The sequence below is a fragment of the Diadema setosum genome, chromosome 5 (assembly GCF_964275005.1).
Source record: "Diadema setosum chromosome 5, eeDiaSeto1, whole genome shotgun sequence".
Classification (NCBI taxonomy): Eukaryota; Metazoa; Echinodermata; class Echinoidea; order Diadematoida; family Diadematidae; genus Diadema; species Diadema setosum.
Window position 1 is genome coordinate 28,679,616 of NC_092689.1, and position 21,573 is coordinate 28,701,188.

Sequence of the window (21,573 nt, forward strand, 5' to 3'; positions counted from 1 at the left end):
GCATAATAATTTTTTAGCCAACTTCGGAACTCCTCTGATAAAAATGCTGTTGATATAGTTGCATGACACATGTTGAGAAGCAGAGTAGCAATCTGAATACATGTGCAGAAAAAAAAAACACTTATTTCATCTGGTATGTGTGAGGGAGATACATGTACCATCTGCTGACCGTTAATGGTCACTTGGGGCAAACCACAAGGAATCAGCATCATTTGCCCGTTTTCTGGTTTGAGTATGTTGGATGGGCCACTTCACTGGGTTAGCACCCTACTCTTTGTGAGGAAGTAAAGTGGCATCTTTTATGCATACGAGTAGTGACTTATTCATGCACTGGTCCTCCGTCTGATGTCCAGTCTGAGGAACTGAGTATGTTTGCCTCTTACTAGGGAGATGGCATAATTACGCACAACAGTTCCTAACTAGACTTGTCAGGAACCAAACCCGAGTCATTTGATCGCAAGGCAGACATCATCACATTACCGCCCTTGTGTAGGAAAATGAGAAATTTCATAAGGTATTTGTAGGTTTGTTTGTTTGTTTTTTTTTTTGGCAATCTCATTTAACACCCTCATTCTCTCAAATGCCTCTCTATCTCAGGGTCAGAAATGTCATAACATCAATGTCTCAAGCCAACACACCAGCCCCCGACATGGCGGAAGAGTTGAGTGATGTGCTGGAAAAGTTTGAAGAGGATGGAAGCCTCGAGCCAGATGGTGCTTTGGAAGAACAGATTGAGAGTGCACCTCCCAAGACGGAGTTTTTACGGCCGGCAATCCTGAAATCGGAGGGGCAAGTGTACAGCGAGACCAGCAGCAACGCAGACATGAGATCAGTGAGCCACACCATCAACAGCACCACCACAGAGACCACTGTCAGATTTGCATCGGAGAGCACTCAGCCACAGCAACTTCAAGCGGAGGCCAACTTAATGTCACGTCCTGATACTGCGAGGTATACACCAGCTGATGTCTTTTCTAGTGTCTTATTGTGTCTCCTCCCTGATGCGTACAATATGTAGAAATGAATATTGTATTGCCCTGTTGAATCTCGGAATGTAACTTTGCAGGTGAATGGTTCATGGTATATTATATAGCATCATGGTATGATTATTTTGGCTGTGTTTCTTATGTTTAATCATGTACATGCTAAACAATTTGTGTTTTTCTTTTTTGATGCATTACATTGTTAAAAGTTCTGTAAGAATAAGCATCATAGTTATTACTACAGATGGTCAAAGTAAACTTTTGAATATTACAAACCTGCTGCATTTTGACAATGACTACTGGGAATAGAAAATGTATCTGAATTTGATGTTGTGCATGAATTTCTTGCTGCTTCTTCCACCCACTTGTGTTATTTATTTATTTATTTTGTACGTAGATCAAACAGATCCATAGGAAGCATCAGATCAGGCACACCTTTCTCGCTAAAAGACTTGACTGCATCTTTGAAGTCAGGAGGATACCTTGGGAGACCGGTTAGTGCGCCTTACCCACCCTACTCTCCACAAGCAAGAGCACCATCTCTTCCACCTGAGAATGAGGATTTTGGAGGGGAACAAGAGGAAGATGATGGCTATGAGGATGTCGAAGAAGAATGGGTAGTGGATGAAGAAGCGAGAGCTGCATCAGCAAAGTCGAGATCCCGTCAGTCGTCACACCACTCTTCCCGTCCTAAATCGAGCAGGCCCACGTCACGCAGATCACAAATTAGTGCAGGAGGGCATGCCGTGGAGGATGCGCCCAGTCGAGCCCCGAGTTCGGGAAGCAGGAGGTCAAGGGCGGAGAGCTCCAGGAGCCGGAAATCTTCTGCCGGGATGCGATCCCAGCAAGGCGAGGATGCAGGAGCCGCAGAGCTAGGGGGAGAAGATGATGATGACTGGCAGTCAGAGGATCTGGCTGAGCTCGGGGTGGAGGATCTTGAGCCAGACATAGCCGAGGCAGATGCTCCACTTGAAGCAGGGATGGATGAAATTGATGCAGTGGAAGGTGAAGAGGGCCAGATTCTACCTCATCGCAGCAATTCAAGGACATCCTCATTACCCCCAAGAGTTTACACACCAAGGACACGGTCGTCCCGACGATCGACTCCGCCTCCGGAGGGAGACGAGTGGCCTGGTTTGGACGATAACATTGGTGAAGTAAGGCCTGGATCAGGAAGAACAAGAACAGGCTCTGCAAAGTCAAGACAGGTTAGCTTCATGTGTGATTGCATCTACTTTTCTGGAATAGTGATATGTTCTTGAATAATGATAGTGTAAGAAAAAAACCAGTATTATCAAGTGTAGAGTGCTCTGTTTTGTTTGTTTGCATGTTGTTCCCTCCTCTACAGAAGTACATTTGTAGCTCTTCGGAGCACTACCAATTTACGTGATGCACTTTAAACGCATAGATTTAGAATTTTTGTCACCAAGTGGAACTTTTGATAGAATATTTCACAATAGGCAGATCGAGATACGGGGCTAATGTAGCTACAAAACCTTGCTTCAATTTCTGGGATATATGTGTGCCTTTGTTGCAGTTTTGCTGCAGTTTTGTTGGATTGTCAAGATGTGCCTGTTCTTTATTGTAGCGGTAATGTTAACATGCCTAATCTAAGTAATGTTTGATTTTAAATTTTGTTTCAACAGTCATCCCGCAGCAGGCCGGGCACCTCTGGTTCTGCCAGGACGGCTGCCTTAGAAGACGTTGAGGAAACTGTCCAAGAAGAGATGCAGGTTGATGGAGAAGAAAAGTGGGAATCTCCAGTGGAGCAAGGTATAAAGAATTCCCTTGTTGCTTATTTATGTTGATGTAGGGCAATTTGTCAATCAGTTGCAATGAAAACATCTCGACAGAAGAATTTCATGAATTTGAAAAATTCCCTTGTTCTTCACCATTTGGTTTCAACCATATGCTTGGCTTTAGAGAAAGAATGTTTCTCATGCTTGATAGAACATCATGCAATTTTGCGTTTACATTACATTTTGAAATTCTACCAGTGTAATGTTATTTGGTAGAAACTAGATTTTGCAGTGTTTAGTTTTGCCATTTCCATTTTCACACTTTTGTAATTAATGAAAGTCATATGTATTTCATTCAATTTGGTTGAGTTTTGTAAAATGAACACTACAGCATGTAGGCCTGTTCTCCTTAACATTTCTTTCAATGTTTTGTTGTCTATCTTCCACAGGAGATAGCAACAATGAGAACCTGCAGCTGTTTGGAGAAGGAGTAGGAATCCCGAAGGAGCAGGGTATGTTGTTAGATATGTTGTGGAAACAGAACAACAATGTTGGCTTTAACTAGGGCAGATAAGATATTAGAACATTTTTAAACACTACTAAACAGTTGAAATCTGTTTTGTGATTTTGTAGCATTAGTTTTTATCAGTTACTGACCTAAATTTGAAATCCTTTGCAAGTTCATATTGATTTTTTATTTTATCCTTTCTGTGATCAGTTAAAGATTGCCCTGAAAAAAAGCTGAATCTTTTCAGGATGTTTGTACTTGTATGTGCAGTGAGTTAGGAAAGGTAAATACCCTGCTTAAAGTAGGCACATTCAAATGATATTTTCTATTGATAACTGCATAACTCCCTGGTGCTTATAGTGATGATGTTTTTGTCATTATAGCACGAGGAATTAACGGTAAAGGAAGTTAAATGAGGGTCTTTTTTTCCTATCTAGTAGGGATATATTTGATGCAGTTCAATTGCCATTGTTATTGGTGATATCCCAATTCTATTCTAAGCCCAAAGAAATAGTGAAACAACATTATGTACTGTAAGTATTCACATTACTGTATAAATCAAGTTCAAATGTATTCTGAAATATTTAGTTTTCAGATGATTTTATTCATATTGTCAATGTCAATAAGTAAGGTTGCTGTTTAGCAAGATACACAGCTTCAGTTCATATGATTTCTGCAGATTTAAAGATAGTATTCCATGACTATGTGCCATTTTTTCATTATGTTTCCAACAGAGATAACCTCCAAATCATCATCGGTCCCATCACGCCCCTCAAGCAGCCATAGTAAAGACCCTCTTCAGCAGGGTGAGCTGGAGGAGGAGGATGGGGAAGAGGAACCCTCTCTTAAAGCCCCTACTCCGCAGGTGGCACCAGAACCTGCTCCCATCACCAAGCCTGCCTCACCCGTCGTCCATGCCCCTGCCCCGCCCGCTACCCTAGCCCCCACTGTTGTCACCTCCCATGCTCCAACACCGCCTCCTCCCAGGGTGCAGTCTGCTGCCAAGAAGACTGTGGTTGACAAGCCAAAGAAGGCAGAGAAACTGGACCTAAGCAGCCTACAGTCCATGGTTGCCAAGAAAAATGAATCTTCTATTCCAAAGGTATCCATTTCACACCATACATGTATGCTGCAGCTGTACTTGCACTGAACTCTTCATCAGTGTCTCAAGTAATGTATGTATAAAGTGAAGGGATGGAGTAATTAGAGATTTTATTGCATTATTATTATTATTATCATTTTTTTTTTTTAGACAAGGCATTGATTTAGGCCAGACAGGAGGACATCCACTTTTTGGACCTTGCATAAGATTGACACCCTTTTGCTTGTAGCTCATGACCTACACTATCTACATTGTTTTAGTAGTCAAGAATGCAGTGCCCACTACATGCAAACAGTTTCCCGTTCTCAAATTTTGTCACATCAGAATGAAATAAGTTCATTGTGATAAAAATAATATACTACCATACTCTCAGAACTAGACCCCTGTCACTACTGGGTAATAATTGTTTTTGATTTGACTTGGATTTACAACATGTAGCCCTGTAGTTGATGGATGCCCAGACATTCTGCCATTTGCTTGTTCGTTTGTTTGCTTTCTGCAGTTGCAATTGTGTTGTTGTATATGAAAATGGTGGAAGTCGTGTTATCGGGTTGTTCATTACTTATGAAGTGCTGCTTGTGCATTGTTCAATTTCACAGCCGGAGAAAACCAAGCCCAGTCCCAAGCCATCGCCTCAGACACCCCGGAAGGCGAGGAAGGGCAAGAAAGGGGGCGGATCCAGCCCTGTTCACAAGAAGGGAGGAGTGGAGTTCATCGATTCTGGAGGAGCCAGTGCCTATGAAGAGCCGTCTCAAGATGAGATCAATAAGATGATACAGGAGGAGGTGAGAAAGACTGGCACTTTTCAAAGTGCAATTCCATGTCATGTTCAAGTTGATAATGATAGCTTTTCAGTAGAATCACAGTGAAATTGTGGAAATTTTTAATCAATTCTGCATACATGGTAAAATGAAGGAATTCAAAAGTTTCACATGTTTTTCATAATGATGTTACTTGTAGTCTTACACGCACATTGCATTAGGTGATAGTATTACTGCTTCTCAAGTCTCCCATTGACCTACAATGTACATGCAAATATTTGCTAAATTTCCCATTTTAATGACATGATATTAAAGAAGAAAACAGATTTGTTTTGTTTATTGGCCTACAGTAGCTATGATGATTCAGTAGGGGTATGGCCATTCACTGCTGAATCATCAATCAAAAACAGTATTTCATAATATTTCAGCATACATATTAATGATTGAGTTGTGAGATGATTAACAATGCAATTCTTTAATTTCATGTGTTCATGTGGTCAAGAAGCAATTTAGTATAAAAAGTAGATAATCTACCTTCTTGTATTTTTCTTTCATTGAGCCAGAACTTTGGATAGTGGATGTGTTTTATGCTAGTCTGTACATTTCCATAACAATGAAAAATGTTGTAGATGACAAGCTACTCCTCCTAAAAAGGAACATTTATCATTTCGTACTGTATCTTAAAGATTGTGGACAGGACTCAACACTGGCGATGGCCTGGTGGCCCAGGGCCACTAGGAATTGGTGTCTGGCCACCAAACTTTCAAAAAAACATATCTTTTGGAGGCTTGATCAAGCAATTAAGATTGAGAATAGGTTGCTTTGTTTCCTTTTGATTAGCACCACTTCATTTGTTCTCTGGGCAACCAACATTTCATTTTTTAATGATTTTTAGTGGATGGAACGAGACAGCAGATTAAAAAGTTGGTGTCAAGCCCTGTTGTAGGACATGTATTTTGTGCAAATTACGCATAAAACCAAGACTGCAAAATTCTCTATTTCTGTCTTGTCTTCTATTGCAGCTTGCTCAACAGTTGGCTGAAGCAAACATAAATGTAGAAGAGGAAAAGAAGGAAGAACAAGAAGAAGAGAAAGGTTAGTTTTCTCACATTGATTTGAATGACACCATGGTTATTTCATTTTCTTCAGTATGGGCCTACGTTACCACTCTCTCTTGGCAAATGTGAAACCAGATTTTGCATTTTCATGTGGTTGAATAATGGGAAAGGAACCATTAAAAAAAAGATGACAAAGCTTCTTTGAGTTTAAGCATTTCAAGTTCCAAAACATGCTAAAACTTTCAAATGTCAATGAATGATAGTTAAGACACCAAACCTTCAATACTTTGAAGTGAATCTAAAAGTTATCATTTTCCATCAAAATTGCCTCTGCATTTTATCCTTCTACTTTCCAATGTCTTAGACTCTATGAGGATGATGTACTCATGGTTCACATTTTGTTTTATATTCCAAAATGAATATTGTGGGAAAGTTTAGTGAAGCAAAACACATAATCTCAGAAGATATATACAGTGCTTCACTGATTTGAAAATTATGCATTTTGGTTCCAAGTCCAAAGAGTTACCATTCTCAGGTAATGCACAAATTTACCAGTTTGTTACCTGTATCCATCTTCCATGGCACAAATTTAATAAGACTCTTAATTCTGTGACCCCCAGGTGACCCCAATGACACAGACCGCGCCTCCGTTGCTACGGATGACGAGGCAATTGAGAAGGAGCTGAAGACCCAGACTCCAAAGGGGACCAAGAAAACCAAGAAGCAGCAGGCCAAAGAGAGGGCTGCCCTCAAGGAGGCTCGCCGATTAGAGAAGCAGGTATGGTCAAGTTGCCATGGCAACAATGTTATCATTATCATCATCGTCATTTACTGTTTTTTCAGGTTATTTATAATAAATTCACTGACTTCCTTTGCTATGTAATTATCATCATGCATATCATTTTCTATTTCTTGTACCTTCTTTCCTTGCTGTCCACTTTACATTTTTTTTAAACTCTCTAATCTAAGACCCTTTATCATTGTATGATTCTCATGGTATTGTTTTTATCTCTTCTGTTCTTACTACTTTTAGCACCTTCAGTTCTAAGAGCCTTTTTTGCTTAGCTCCCAGAGCCATTTTGTTTGTGTGTTTGTTTACCCCTCTATTCGTAGAGTTTGATTGCACCCTCTTCAATTCCCAAATCTGTTCTATTATCCCCTCTATCTGTCCTTCTTTTTTTCTTTTATTCTCAATTGTAAAAGTCTTTTTAAGAGTCCCTGATTTTTAGAGCCCCTTTGTTAACTATTCAGTACTCACAGCCTCAAGGATTACCCTTTCATAATCTGCTGTAAAGGTCTCAACACTTGTGACCTTAGAGCCAAAGAGCCTTTTTGTTTTCTATTCAATCCACAAAGGTTTTTTTTTTTTTTTTTACCCCCTTTTATTCATTGACTCTGTATGTCAGCTCTATAATTCTTATAGCCTTTTCCCCGTATACCCTTTTAGTATGCAGAATTTTAATGCATATCATGTTTGTTGTCAGCATTTAACATTTTTTTTTAAAGTTTAATCACATGTTACTTTCATGGTCGCATGGACTGCAGTGAGAGAGTTAGGAAATATCAGATTTGATCAAGATGGAGAAAAAAAAAGACATTGTTTTATGCAGAGTTAAGCGAAGTGAAAAATTCGAAAGATGTGACATCACTATGAAAGCAAAGAGTATTTCACTGCATTACCACATTGACTTGAAAGTGAAGAATTGCAAGCTAGTGGAATAAAGTTTGCTTTTTTGCATTGTAATACAGTGTGCTTATCCAAACGTTCTGTACTTAAATTTGTTAACAATGCAGAGGAGGGAAGAAGAAAAGAAGGCCCTGTTACAAAAGAGGAAAGCTGCCGAGGAGGAAAAAAGAAGACAGGCATATGAAGAGGAGCGCAAGAAGATGGTAAGTTCAGAAATCAGCCAGAAGTTGATTTTCAGTGTTCATTGTAGCTGTGATTAAGAGCTTGTGAAGACAGTGATGTTTCATGTTCACCCACCCACCCCCCCCCCCCCCAAAAAAAGAGACAAGTTTGGAAAACTTTAATACACAATCATGATTTAGAATTACACCTGTATTGGACAGGAACTTCCAATCTTCAATGAATGAATGGTTATCCTGTTAACACCTCACACACATTGATTCCTGAGCAGTTAAACTCAGTAAGAGCCAACTCAATATTACAATTGCACTCTTGCCCATCACATGACCTGCATTTTGATGAAATATTTCCACATTCTCATCTATTTCTAATTGAATCCATCAGGAATTCATAGCTTACAGATTAGATTGAAATGGAGTAAAATGAGAAGGGGGTTTATTGTAGTGCGTATTCTGATTTCTTAACTTCTGAAAACCAGCTGACAAAACATGTATCATTGTGATCGTTTTCCCAGGAAATCGAGGAGCAGCTGAAAGAGGCCGAGTACCAGGCCAGGCTCGCAGAAGAAGCGGAGGAAGAAGCGAGGCTGATGCTGCAGGAGTCGAGGAGAGCTGCCAGGGAAGAGAGAGAGAAGAAGAGGAAGGAAGAGATGGAGAGGAAGAAGGAAGAACGAGAGAGACAACGTGAAGAACGGAGAAAAATGGTCGGTACATTCATTTTCAGTAGTAGTATTTTGCCAATGAAAAAATATGACATTGTATACATGTATCATTCAACATCAGCAATTCATTTGCAAGGAGAGCAGAAGTTGTTGGTAGTTCGTCTCTTGTGAATAAAGTGATGTTTTTTGGGGGGGATGTTTGTGTTCAAAAGTCTGTTCTTATATAGATTTGATTACCATATTCAGAGCTGCCAAGTTTCCCTGATTCTGCAGGAGTCTCCCTGAAAATTTCAAAATCTGTTCATGTCTGAATGAGAGAATATTACAATCTCCCTCATTTGGGAATTATTTTCGCCCATTGAAATGTATGTAACACACAGATCTCCCTGATTTGGATGTGGGAATGTTAGCAGACCTGAATATTCCTACCTCACTCTGTTACCAAATAATCAAACCAGTCTTTATATGTGTTGTTTTTGGGTCAGCGTGTTTAGTCATTGATGGAAAGCTGTATTGAACCGGCATGGAATGCAACTGTTCGCTAAGATTTTATTCTCTCACACCTTCTACACCTCAAATGCAGGAGGAAGCAGCCAGACAGAGGGAGAGGGAGATGGCTGAACGTCTGGCAGACGCTGCGGAGAGGAGGAGGCTCAGGGAGGAGGCGGAATGGGAGGCGGAGGAGCGAGAGCGGGAGGAACGGGAGAGGCGGGAGCGAGAGGAGGATGAGGAGAGGCGGAGGATGGAGGAGGAGGAGGAGAGGATCCGGGAGCTTGAGCGGGAGGTGAGTTTAGAATTGAACCCGTGCCCCACCCCTAAGGGATCGTCTTGAGATGGAAACATGGTGGATGTTTAATGTCAACAATCTTACTTCACCATGCTCTACATTAGCGGCCCGGTGGCCTGGGGCCTCTGAAAAATGATGTCGGTCCACCAAATTTCCAAAAAGACTATCTTTTGGTGGTCTGACCAGACACTCGTGGTTAAAAATGGATTATCATGTTTCCTTTTATCTTGGGCCAACAACATTTCAGATATAAAGATTTTAGTAGCTCAAACAGGCCACCAGAGAAAAAAAAAAGGTTAGAGTCTAGCCCTGCCTGTAGGATATACTGTATCTCATTTCATCATGTGTTCTCATTTATGAGCAGTTAGCTTTATCACTCAACAGAATATGCAATGTTTGGTTTGTGAATATGTGTTTGTGTAGGGGGGGGGGGGAGGTGTTGTTGAGATCATGTCATTATGCCCAAAATGTTCATACACACTTCTTTTTAAACCCTGCACATTTGTTGTTGGTGGTTTTTTTTTAAGGTGATTTGTATGCAGGCATGCATCAAGAAGGCACTAGGTGGGTCAGTATTAAAGAAACCAATGCAAAGAACAGAAGCTTGTGTCATATTCTCTGCACAACACTCTCACTTCTTTGCATGATGATTGACAATTAGGAAATGACAAGGAAATGCAGGGAATGACAGGAGTGCTAGATTCGCCATCTGCGTATCTTCGGGCATGCGTGTGTTCACCTGTCGTCTTGCCTTTCTTTCTTTTGTTTCAGGCTGAGCAGGAAGCGCTGGAGAGACTTGCCAGGGAGAGACGAGAGGCGGAGGCGAAGATGAGGGAGGCCCGGGAGGAGGCGGAGAGGCAGAAAGCGGAGGAAGAGAGGAAAATGTAAGATGATACAAGGGAGCACTCTCTCTCTTAACCCGTTGAAGACGAGTCCCAAGTGTACTTGGGCAGGTGTCTATGGGAAATGCCTGTAAATAGCAAAATCAGCCTGCCCTCAACGGGTTAACGTGGAGATGGTTTGCTGGTCATTGTTGCTCTTCGCTCACTATGTGTTAACAAAATCCAGCAGGAGGGAACTTTACCCTGAAGGACCCCCCCCCCCCCCCCTCAAAAAAAAAAAAAAAAAAATCTTGCCTTTGTACATGTTACTTTTATAATTCCCCCCTGTTTGAGGTGTGCATCATTTGTAGTTGAATGTTGCGCATTGTGTGCAGTAATTGCTCAGCTTATTTAGATATGAGAAATGTTATGATGATAGGTTCAAAGGTCATAGTGTGATATATATTCAAAGATGAGAAGACTCATCTCCAGCCTGTATTCAACTTAAATAGAGAATTTTGTATGTGTATATATGATGTGATTTGGTTGATTTCCTGTACATGCCCTCCTTTTCATTTTGTTTATGTGTAGCAATACTCTTCAATGTTTGAGATATCAGTTACCAGGGTTTGTATCGGATATTGTAGTTGTTTGAGGTAGATTACTCGTTGCGGAATCCAAAACATTCAAATCTCTGTCTTGATTTGTAGGAGAGAAGAACTGAGGAGATTAGCCGAAGAGGAGGAGAAACGGCATCAGAAGGAGCTGGAGGAGCAGAAGAGGCGAGAAGAAGAACTAGAGAAGATTAGGATGGTAAGGAAGTAATGGATATATGCAAGATGTGGGGTTAGAGGTCAGGGGAAAACATAGAATTGAATGACTCTTGATTTCTCTGTTTCCTGTCACTCAACCCTTTCTGTGCCATTGAGTCAAATGTGCAAAAATTTCACACAAATACCCAAAAATTTCACACAAATACCCATGGACAATGAATTGATATGGCATGCAGGGAGTTAAACATGGTTCTATTCATTTCAATCAATGTTCATTCATTTACATTTGAACTTTGTAGATTTATTGGGTTCACTATACTCTTCCATATGCACCACTTCAAGGGCTCAGAAGCATCCATGTGAGGATGGTTCTTTTGAGAGCACCTTGTTTCTGTTACAATCTGTCTGAAATGATAATGTTGTATTTCAGAAGTGACTTCTTTTTACTTTGTGCAATAAAAAATGCAAATAAAACCAGAATTAGATATGGATTTCATGATTCTTGTGGTACTATAATGTGTTTATCATTCAATCGCAATCTTCTTTGATTTTGCAGATCCAGCGCATGGAGGAAGAGGCACGTGACCGCGTGCGACGCAAGCTGGAGAGTCGCCGTCTGTGGGCCTTTCGTCGTCGTGAGCGCAACAATGAGCACCGCGGTCACCTTAATGGACTACGCAACACCCAGGGCATGACACGCCCGTGGGTCTTCTCCTACTACGTCCTCTGGCCGCGGGACACATATGAAAAGCGACTGCCATCCAAGGACAAGAAGAAACGTGGATTCAGACCTCGCCCCAAGCCCAAGCCACCAGCGGACGGAGCACCCACTCAACCCCCTGCCATTGGTCCTCCCAAGCCATGAGAGAGATGTGCCTGCTGTAGCAGGGTGCAGAAATTTTATCAAGTTGTGTTATTCGTAACTTTGCAAAATACAAATTGATTGATAGCACAGTACTGCAAGTTGTGTTGATGTGTGAGCACATTTTCACTCCGAGTTATTTTGCAATAGGAGACAGTTGTTTTCTTCATGCCTTTCAAATCTTGTGTGTTAAGTCTGCTGAGGTGGAACTAGGAAATGTTATTATCAAACTTAGATTCGTGTGCAAGCCTTTCCAGTTGCAATATGCATAGTGTATTTAGCATACTTCATCGTATCATGTATTGTCACATTCACGAGACACTTTTATACAATCAAGAACAAAAAAACATTCCAACTTACACTCGCTGTATCATTGTCCTTTCCTGCCAAAAACAAACAGCAAAGAGTGAACCAAAAACGTCTACTATAGAGTGGCATTATTCGGTGTATTGATTCAGTACTCAGCTTTCTCCCCACCCCCTCCCACCTTGGTCCTTTGTACAGAGTGAATCATGTTGGCACACATTATTGAGATGATGAGTGCATTGACACCATTTATGGCCTTTATGCTTGAACAGTCTACTTTTATATTCTATTTTCTTTCATCATTTATCTATATACATGTATGTCCATTATATTTAGTATAAAGATACGTAGTGTAAAGATTGTCACGCATATCTAACAGTTAATGATCACTCTCTGCTAATTTCAAATTGTAAGCTAATAAATTCCGTCCTCTTTCTAATAATGTGGAAATGTTTGTTACACCAAAACTTTCATGTGCCTTTTGCTGCTTACATTGCATGATATACCAAAAGAAGTTTCTACATGATTGGTGATAGAATACAGTAAGTACATACAAAGTGTAGGTGAAATACCAGCATGAATGTATTTTGTGTAGGACTGTGACAGTTTTATATGATTGCTTACTTGCTTACTATTGTATAGCCTTATTGCTGTGAAGTAAGTGCCCAAAAACCGAATAAGTAATCCAAAAAAGAAAATCAGTATGTTAGCTGGAACTTGTGAGATCATGTGATAGTGGTGTAATCGTTGCTGTACAAATCTAAGACCCTTTGCAGCTCTTTGTACATGTGCGTTTTATCATGCTGTAAGACAAGTGGGATTTGGAATTTGTTCTATGTGACTTGACTCAATGGAATCTCAAATATCTGCAGCGAGTGCAAAGCTCAGCTTTACTGGCCATGGATCTTTTGCCGATATGGTACAGTATATCTACATACCGCACCTGGTTTTAGAATGATTTTAAGAGACCAATCGGCAATTTTCGTCACATTCTTATTGGGGTAGTGCACCATCCCACGTGCATGAACAAAAGATAGTTAGCGGGTCAATCTGAAGTCACATCAACACTCGGAGCGTTGAGCACTGCTAGGAAGACTACATGTGTTTTTATTTTTCTAAGACCACGATGATAGCTATTCCATGACTCTCATCATATTTTCAAGATTGTTCTCTTTCACAAGATGAACTTTTGCATCTTCGAGGCAATTCATCATCTCTGACTTTATCAGAGGAAAAAGACACACCGGAGACAGGTGTAGGAGTATATCGATCTCTGCATGCCTCCAGCACTTGTCAAAATGTGACCCCGTGTGTGTACGCAGTGACCCCTTTGAACCAGAGAGTAAGGCCGCCTAACTGATTAGAGTTTTACAGCAGGTGCATTTGGAGGGCGGGGGACTTGTTATCTGTTTATACCCTTGCATTCCTATTGGGATTCCCTCACAACGATGTAAGATACTCTTAATGTACTGAAAAGTGTGTGCAATGTATTGCTCAATGCTCACAGGACATTTTACGTCCCAGATGGACCAAAAGTGGCACGTGTTGTCTCACATGTGTAAGGAACTTACATCTAGATGTGTTTTCTTCTTTTTTTTTTTTGTCTTCAAGTTGGACTACATTGTGATCAGATACAAATTGCATGCATGCTGACATATACATAGACACATAAAACTGCATGTTTTGTCACTTTGATAAAAACTATAATTATATTTTTATTTATTCACTTACAAGTATTTTTACTACAAATAAACAAAAACTATGCTGCAGATTGTGCCTTAAACATCTGAATACAAATTCCATATATATATTTCCCCACACATAGGCTAATCTTGAATGTACTAGAAATTTTCTACTGACAAAAGTATTTAAATAAATGTGAATAATGTAACAAGAAAAGACTTCAAATATGCATTTGGTATATGCCACCAACTTTTCATGCACATCTTGAAACTTCAAGAATCATGATTGATTCAAATATTGTGGGATTAAACCAGTTACAGCACATTAATCACACACATCCAGCACTTTCTGCCAGAACCTTGTTACTATTGAAGAAGGTATTCAACATGCCAGCGAATATAATTGTGTCTTAACTTGTAAATGTTTGTTTTATTTTTCACTAATGCTGTCAATCATCTCCGACATTGCAGACAATCATTTTTGTTTTTAATTCGATAATTAGTGTTTGTTGTTATACATAAGTGTATACAATATGTATTTTATTAAGATAGTCTTGATATTCACTTGGCATAATGAAATGCATTCGATTACTTAAATGAGGATGTGTCCCTGATGATTACAACAAATAATTTTTCAGATGCATTTCACACACGAGTGTGCTTCATCAGATTTTAGTTTCGGATTATTTAATTTCGTCATTGAAGGAGGGAAATAACTCTTGACTGCATAAACTGCTGTGGGTTGGTTAAAATGACAGGGTGGTAAAATCAGAGCTGGCAATCTGACAGAAAATTTACGAAGACTGCTCCTTTGAAAAGTCCCTTCCCATTTTGAGAAATTATTTGGTCTTGTATATATCACAGAATATGTGCGTTAGATGTGTTAGATTTGTGTCACCCTCCGTCCATAGCACAATGCATGATTGGTGTTAGTCTTAGCACCGAGGCAATTTCTTGTGTTTACTTGGTTGGTTTCGTATGATGTCTTGCCATTCAACCAGTTCTTTCTGTTCTTTCTTATCCTAATAGTTATTTTTCGTAAGAAGTGTGTTCTGTGCAAATTTGTGTTTGCTGAAGAGTTTAATGCTTGTATATACATTGTATTTGTAGGATTAGTTTATTAATTACACGCCAGCTATCTGAATCGATGTTGTGTTTGAGCATGGAATTAAATTAAATTTACAAATCAAGGAGACAAACAAATCAGGGTTACAAGGGATAGTGTAATTAGTTGTAGCTTTCTTTATACTTACCCTTTTGATGTTCACATGTCAATTTATCATTTGCACAGGAGTGTATTAATATTTGTACACAGCTTCTGAGTACACTGTGCTAAGTTGTTATTCATGTACTTTGAATGGCAATGCTGTTATAACTTGGTATACTTGTGGAAAAGTTAATTTTATGGTATGATTGGACACTGCTTGGGCTATTCTAAGTATTTATTTATTCCCTCTACTGTTTCTTGGTTTCAAAAATTGATTTGAAAACAGGATTTTTATTCCTTTGTAACACTTGTGCCACACTGGCAAGGTGACAAGTGAGAATGTAGCTTTATAAACATGACTCGATGAAAATGATATCCAAGTTTACCATTCCATAATTGTCATTTAGCAGTGTTGAATAATAATTTCACTGTAGTGGATACATTTGATAACATATGTACAATCTATTCGAATATCAGTCTGGCATTGTCAACTTTCTTAAATCTTAATAGAATAACTAATTTACGTTTCCTCCCCACCCTCACAAAAGACAGCTAAACACATTCAAAGCAGTGAATGAATATAAATGCAAACATCTGTATTCATTCAGTGCTTTTTTTTTTTCGATGGTCGATGTGATGTTCTTCTTTTTTTTAATCAAACAAAAACAAACAAATCAGGGTTTTAGTGGGATTAAGTGTGGTTTTGTGGGATTTTCCATCTTTGCTGTCACTGCATCAGCTTTTTGCAGTGAAGTCGTGGTTGCATGCTTTTGCATATTTTCTGTCATTTCAATTCTTTGATGCCTTTCTCCCTGGGTTTCCTGTGGTTTCTCTGTATCAAAAGCTCTTTGGATTGACGTGCTGTGTGTATTCATCGTGTACTAACCAGAAAGCGTGAAGCAAAACAAGTGAAGCAATTCAGGGAATAGCAGGGTTGAGAAAATTTGCCGTGTTATGCCATGCAATGTAGTAAAATTATATATTATGAATTCATGTGCCTTGTAAAAGGAAGATGGCGGTAAGTTTTGTCGAAACTCAGTGAAAGATGGTATCCTGCCATAGGTATGTGGGACTATACCAACTACTGTAGTACCGGGAAGATGCTTATCAAAAGCATAAGATGTGCTAAGAACCTTTGCTTGCAGGAGTCGGTGGAATAGAGTACCAATTGCATTTCACGGTGTTTTGTTATTAAAAGCCTAGTGCTTGTTCCAAACAAGATACAATGTACCGTTACACAAGGCTACCGGCAGTAGGTTTGAAATTGGAACAAGCATTGTTAGCAACGGTTGTGTTCACAGACATTTGGGCTGTGTGAGGTTGTTTCAAACAGGTTTCCATGACAATGAATAGCTATGTCTTCACACTTTGGTACTCTGTTAGCATTAGCCCCTCAGTCATATTGCTTTATCTTGAAGGCAATAAGTCAAATTACGATAAGTGGTAGGACAATTTTCATCTTAGGCAAAATGTGTCAAATTGAAGAGGCTGTTTTGGGGGTGGTTTTTTTTTTTCCAACTGCAATATCGTATCTTTTAGAGAAAGTTGTCTGTCACACACATAGTACACATCAAGAAAATAAATTACGGTAATGATAAATGTTTTCATCATGCAACAGACAAGTGTGGCAGGTACTGTGTTGAAAATCACAAAACAAAATGTAACAAATACGAGATCAGTTATGTGATTACAGCTCTTTTCTTTTTCTGAATTTTCTATTCCGATCGAATTTGAATTACTAATGATAGACAGTAAATGACTCTACAGTATTCACATAGAACCATGAACTTCAATAATTAAGTGTCATCAATGAACTTCAGTATTCAAGCAACTGTCCTGTTGATTGCTGATTACCACTTACTCTTAAGATATTGTTGCATTGTTCCCTTCCGTAATGTGAACACCATTGACAATAAAAGAGAATCTTGCACTGCATAATCAACTGTGTGTGAAATATTTGTGTCTTGATTTACTACACTGTAGTATACCAGCATGATGGGTTGTACAATGACTGACTTAAATCAGTTATTTCCTTGGTGTTATGATGACAGTGCAAAGTAAGATTATGATGGTTATATCTTGTACTGCATTATCAATTGTATTTGGATTCTTATTTTCTGAATGTAGGCCAACTATTTAGTGTATATGAGCATGGGTTGTGCAGTGAATTACTGAAGAAAAATAATGTATGATTATGATGACACGTCGTTGCATAGGATTATAGTTATTAAGTGCAGTACATATTTTAGTGAAGTTACTAAATCATCAAAATGTGATTATATAAAGTGCTCCAAATTATTTTGTGAACCGTGCCGCTTCATCCTCGTATATAATGGGAACATTATGCAGCGCGCCAGCCATGTTGTCGGTATAGGAATTAAAAAGACAAACCACAAAACAAAACAAAAATCACGGAGAACAGCGCAAAGTTCATTTGAGAACCAGCTATAGGAATACGGGGCATACCAGTACACTGCGTGTGTTTGTATGTGTACGTTTGCGTGTTTGAGTTGCAAAGAGAGTGATGTGGGAGAAAAAAAGGTTACCGAGTTTAAAGGCATGTTACATGGATGTGTGATTGTGTCCTTGTTGAGTTATACACATTGTAACTGTCTTACTTTTTTGTCATTTGATTTGTAAATTCACTGTACAGTGACCCGTGGAAGGAAGGTGGAAAAAACAACTGTGTTTCTGTGTTTGCGGGTCTGTGCGTACGATGGCATGATTTCAAAGTTTGGCCTTATGCGAGCAAAGCTCTTTTTACTTCACCTTATTAGAAAAAGGCTGTAAAGTGAGTTATTACGATCATTCATCGTTCGGAGTCGTGTGTCGTGCCTCGTTTATACATTTTCAACTTCTCGAAAACACCACCCTGACTACATGGATCTTCACGAAACTTGGGAGTTAACACCCCTATCGTGATAATGCCTCAATTTGTTGAAAGAAACATGTCCCCCTTTTTTTCCCGGCCTTTAAGGGGACCCAAAGCCCCAGATTAAGTAAGCTTTGAAAGAAAAAAAAAAACTTCTTCTCTAGAACCGAAAGTGACTGAGATATGGCATAAGTTCGTACAGAGTGTTGAAGTAGAGCAAAATCTGAACTGTACTATAAAAACTTAATCTTGAATTTAATGTAGCTGATTTATGCTTTCATTTCTAAATTACCTCCAACAAAATTGCACACTATTCAGCTATTTCTCATATCAATGTAAATGTTTTCTGATTTATAGTTTTTGAAATATCAAGGATCAAAAATGGGAAATGTTTTTTGTAACACTACTTATGGTTAAGAACGTTAGCAAGTGTAGCTTCAGGTTTGTTCTGGGCAGATCCGCAGAAGTAGTTTAATTGACTGTTTAAAGCAGATTCGGGGGACGCTGGATTGGGGTAAAATTTCACATTTTCTTCATCTTTTTGAAATCATATCGGCATTTCTAAAATCCAAACTCTACACTAGTATTGCTATAGAGAGATTTTTTTTTTTCAATTCAAAGTTTATTTCATTTTTCGACAAAACATATAAGTTACACTTCTTTTGACAACAGAGAATAAGGTAAACAGAACATTATGTATCGAAAAGAATATAAAACAACTGAGGAGGACCACATAGTAATTATACATTATAGTAAAAAGAAAAAAAAACAGAAGTGATCGAAATATAGTACATGTATAACTTTGCTTAAAGTGCGAAAAATGGAGAGACCCACTAAAAAGACAGAGCTTGTAGAATGTGGGCCCCTCTGGAATAATAACGTCAATGGAAAAATTAATTAAAGCATTATAAATACTATAGGAGAGGGAAAAAAAAAGAGGAAGAAGTCTGGAAGCCCACTGAGAACTAGAATCACAGATAAATACACTTACTATTACAGACGTGAACAACATAGGACAAGACTAGGCAACAAAACAACTGCTGGAGAAAGGCTGTACGGGACAAAACGGGATGGACAAGACTAACAGACGCGAAAAAACATGAAACAAGACTAGACAGCAAAACAACTACTGAAGAAAAGGCTGTACGGGACAAAACGGAATGGAAACGATGAACAAATAGAAGACAAAATAGCAAACGAAAATGCACAAGAGAGACAGCGATCTTCGACAAAAGTGTATCAAGGGACACAGAAAATGGATGTGGAGGGGAAAAAAGTGATTGTAGCGTCTGAAAGGAGAAAAGCAAGGAATTGAAGGGACGTGAGAGCAGGAATAAGACAGACATTCATCATTATTGTTCATGTCTTTGACTCTTTTGGCGAAAGCGAGTTAATAGCAGCAGACATCCAAAAGATTAGAATTTATTCTTCAAAGAGGAAAAAGTAAGTCTGTATGTGAGAAAGAAGGCCAAATGGCTAGTTGAGTCTTGGAAAGTCATACGACTGCAATAGAAAGGACTTCAGTCTCCTCTTGAAAGAATGTATGGATGGGGCTTTTTTTATATCATGATTCAGAGAATTCCAATAATTTGGGCCGATATAAATAAGTGTATTTTTTATTGACAACCACTGCAAAATAGCACCCGCACCCCCCCCCCCCCCTTAATTCCCCTTCCGGTCCCCAAACCCCAAAATAGACAATCCTTTACAAAAAAAAAAAAAAAAAAATCCTTTCTTTTCCATGGTTCTCTCGCCTGGGTGGACTAGCTCAAGTAAGCGTGCGTCCATCGTTCATCGTTTATTCGTCCATGCACAATGATATTTTTTTTTTTCACTTTTGTCTTCCATCTCCTTTCTTCTTATTCTTCTTCTTCTTCTTCTTTTTTAACTGGTGACTGGATTTTTACTAAAGTTAGCAAGAAACATGGGCAGGGGCGGATCCAGAAATGCCGTAAAGAGGGGGCGCCTTTACAAAATTAAAGGGAGCGCACGCACCCCTCCCCCCCCCCATTTTTTCTTTTTATTTCTTTTGTTTTAACAAAATAAAAGGGAGGCGCCCGGTGCACTCCCCTGGATCCGCCACTGCATGGGGATCATAATTTTGTACAAAATGACGATGTTGTCCTATTAGAGGGCGTCTGGGCGGCTCCCAAATACTATGGAGGATGTTGCCAAAGGAGCCTAGGCCCTGCAGCAATCCCCGAATCTCAAAATGTGGTTGGCACAGGTGGATGTACGTGTATATACCACCTACCATGTACATTGCTTAGGTGAGCGCTTGACCCGTGGGTATCTTGCTTTCATGAGTTTTCTGTGTAGCACTTGCTGATTTCGTAAACCCCTTACGGGTACCTCTTTTACGTTTGTTTTAGGACAATAGGAGATAGAATGTCAGTAGTGCACTCTGCATCTCTCTTGATTGAATCAACGGCGATAACATGACATCTCATCATTCTCTTCTAGTCATTTGTACATCATGTGAGCTGGCAGTGCTATCCGCGTGATTATGCTATATGTATATATATATATACTGTATATATATATATATATATATATATATATATATACACTGTATATATATATATATATATAAATATATAAATATATATATATATATATATATATATATATATATATATATATATATATACCGCACAATTTGAGCGTGGAGTACACCCATGTTGAGACCAGGGAGTCCACCACGTCCCTATTTTTAATAGGCAGATAGGGGTGTTTCACAATAAAAGAATGTGCCACTGCATGGTTCCCCTGATCAATTCTATTAGCTTGTCAGAATCCACTTGAAATTCTTATCAAAAATCACAGAAAAAATCCCTTGTCACACAGTTTATTTTGGATATATTAATGGCTACATGTGAAAGTCTTTAAAATGATCATTTTGGAAGTTAGAACACCACTGAAGACACGTACACGAACCATGTCCTGTCTACTTGAGACACCCCACCCTTTGACGGAGTGCTGGGTACCGGGTCCGCGGAACGTTGTAAGTTTATCATGTGTGTGTGTGTGTGTGTGTGAGGGTGTGTGTGTGTGTGTAGGGGGTGGGGTCAATGTCCCCCCCCCCCCCTTCAACGAGAAGAACCTCAGGGTGGGGGAACTCGCGGAGAGTCATGGGTTTTGTTGTAAGTTTGTTTCGTCTTTTCGTGTGTGTGTGTGTGTGTGTGTGTGTGTGTGTGAGTGTGTGTGTGTGTGTGTTGGTTTTTTTTTTTCTGTGTGTGATATTATGAGTGTATGCATGTGTGTGTTGTATGGGGGGGGGGGGGTGATCAGCGGTCCCTGATATAAAGCCTATTCAAAGACCGGTTGAAGTCCGAATTGAGTCCAGATTTCGACGATAAGCAAAGTAAACTACTGTGCTTTAGCAAAACTTGGCAAAGCAAGGTAGACGCACTGTTACTGTTTGGAAACATAACAATTATTGTTGCAATACAACATGTGCTATTTTAGTATACAATGAAGCTTGAATAATCGTTCCTGCTCAGGCCCCGTGATAAACATTGGTGCCTCCGGTAGTCATAGTGATATATTCTTCAGTGTGCTGTGGCATTTTGGAGACCTTTAAT

At 39.3% G+C, this 21,573-nt stretch overlaps 1 protein-coding gene across 1 annotated transcript; it reads left to right on the forward strand.

Moving 5' to 3' along the window:
* Positions 1–775: 775 nt before the first annotated feature.
* Positions 776–12,167, forward strand: LOC140229252 (uncharacterized). Its single transcript, XM_072309530.1, has 14 exons — positions 776–951; positions 1,381–2,191; positions 2,630–2,756; positions 3,172–3,234; positions 3,965–4,332; positions 4,932–5,117; positions 6,116–6,188; positions 6,772–6,929; positions 7,946–8,041; positions 8,533–8,721; positions 9,263–9,463; positions 10,238–10,350; positions 10,998–11,100; positions 11,617–12,167. Exons 1-14 carry the CDS (start codon positions 824–826, stop codon positions 11,923–11,925), a joined length of 2,925 nt encoding a protein of 974 aa, XP_072165631.1. The 5' UTR covers positions 776–823; the 3' UTR covers positions 11,926–12,167.
* Positions 12,168–21,573: the final 9,406 nt, after the last annotated feature.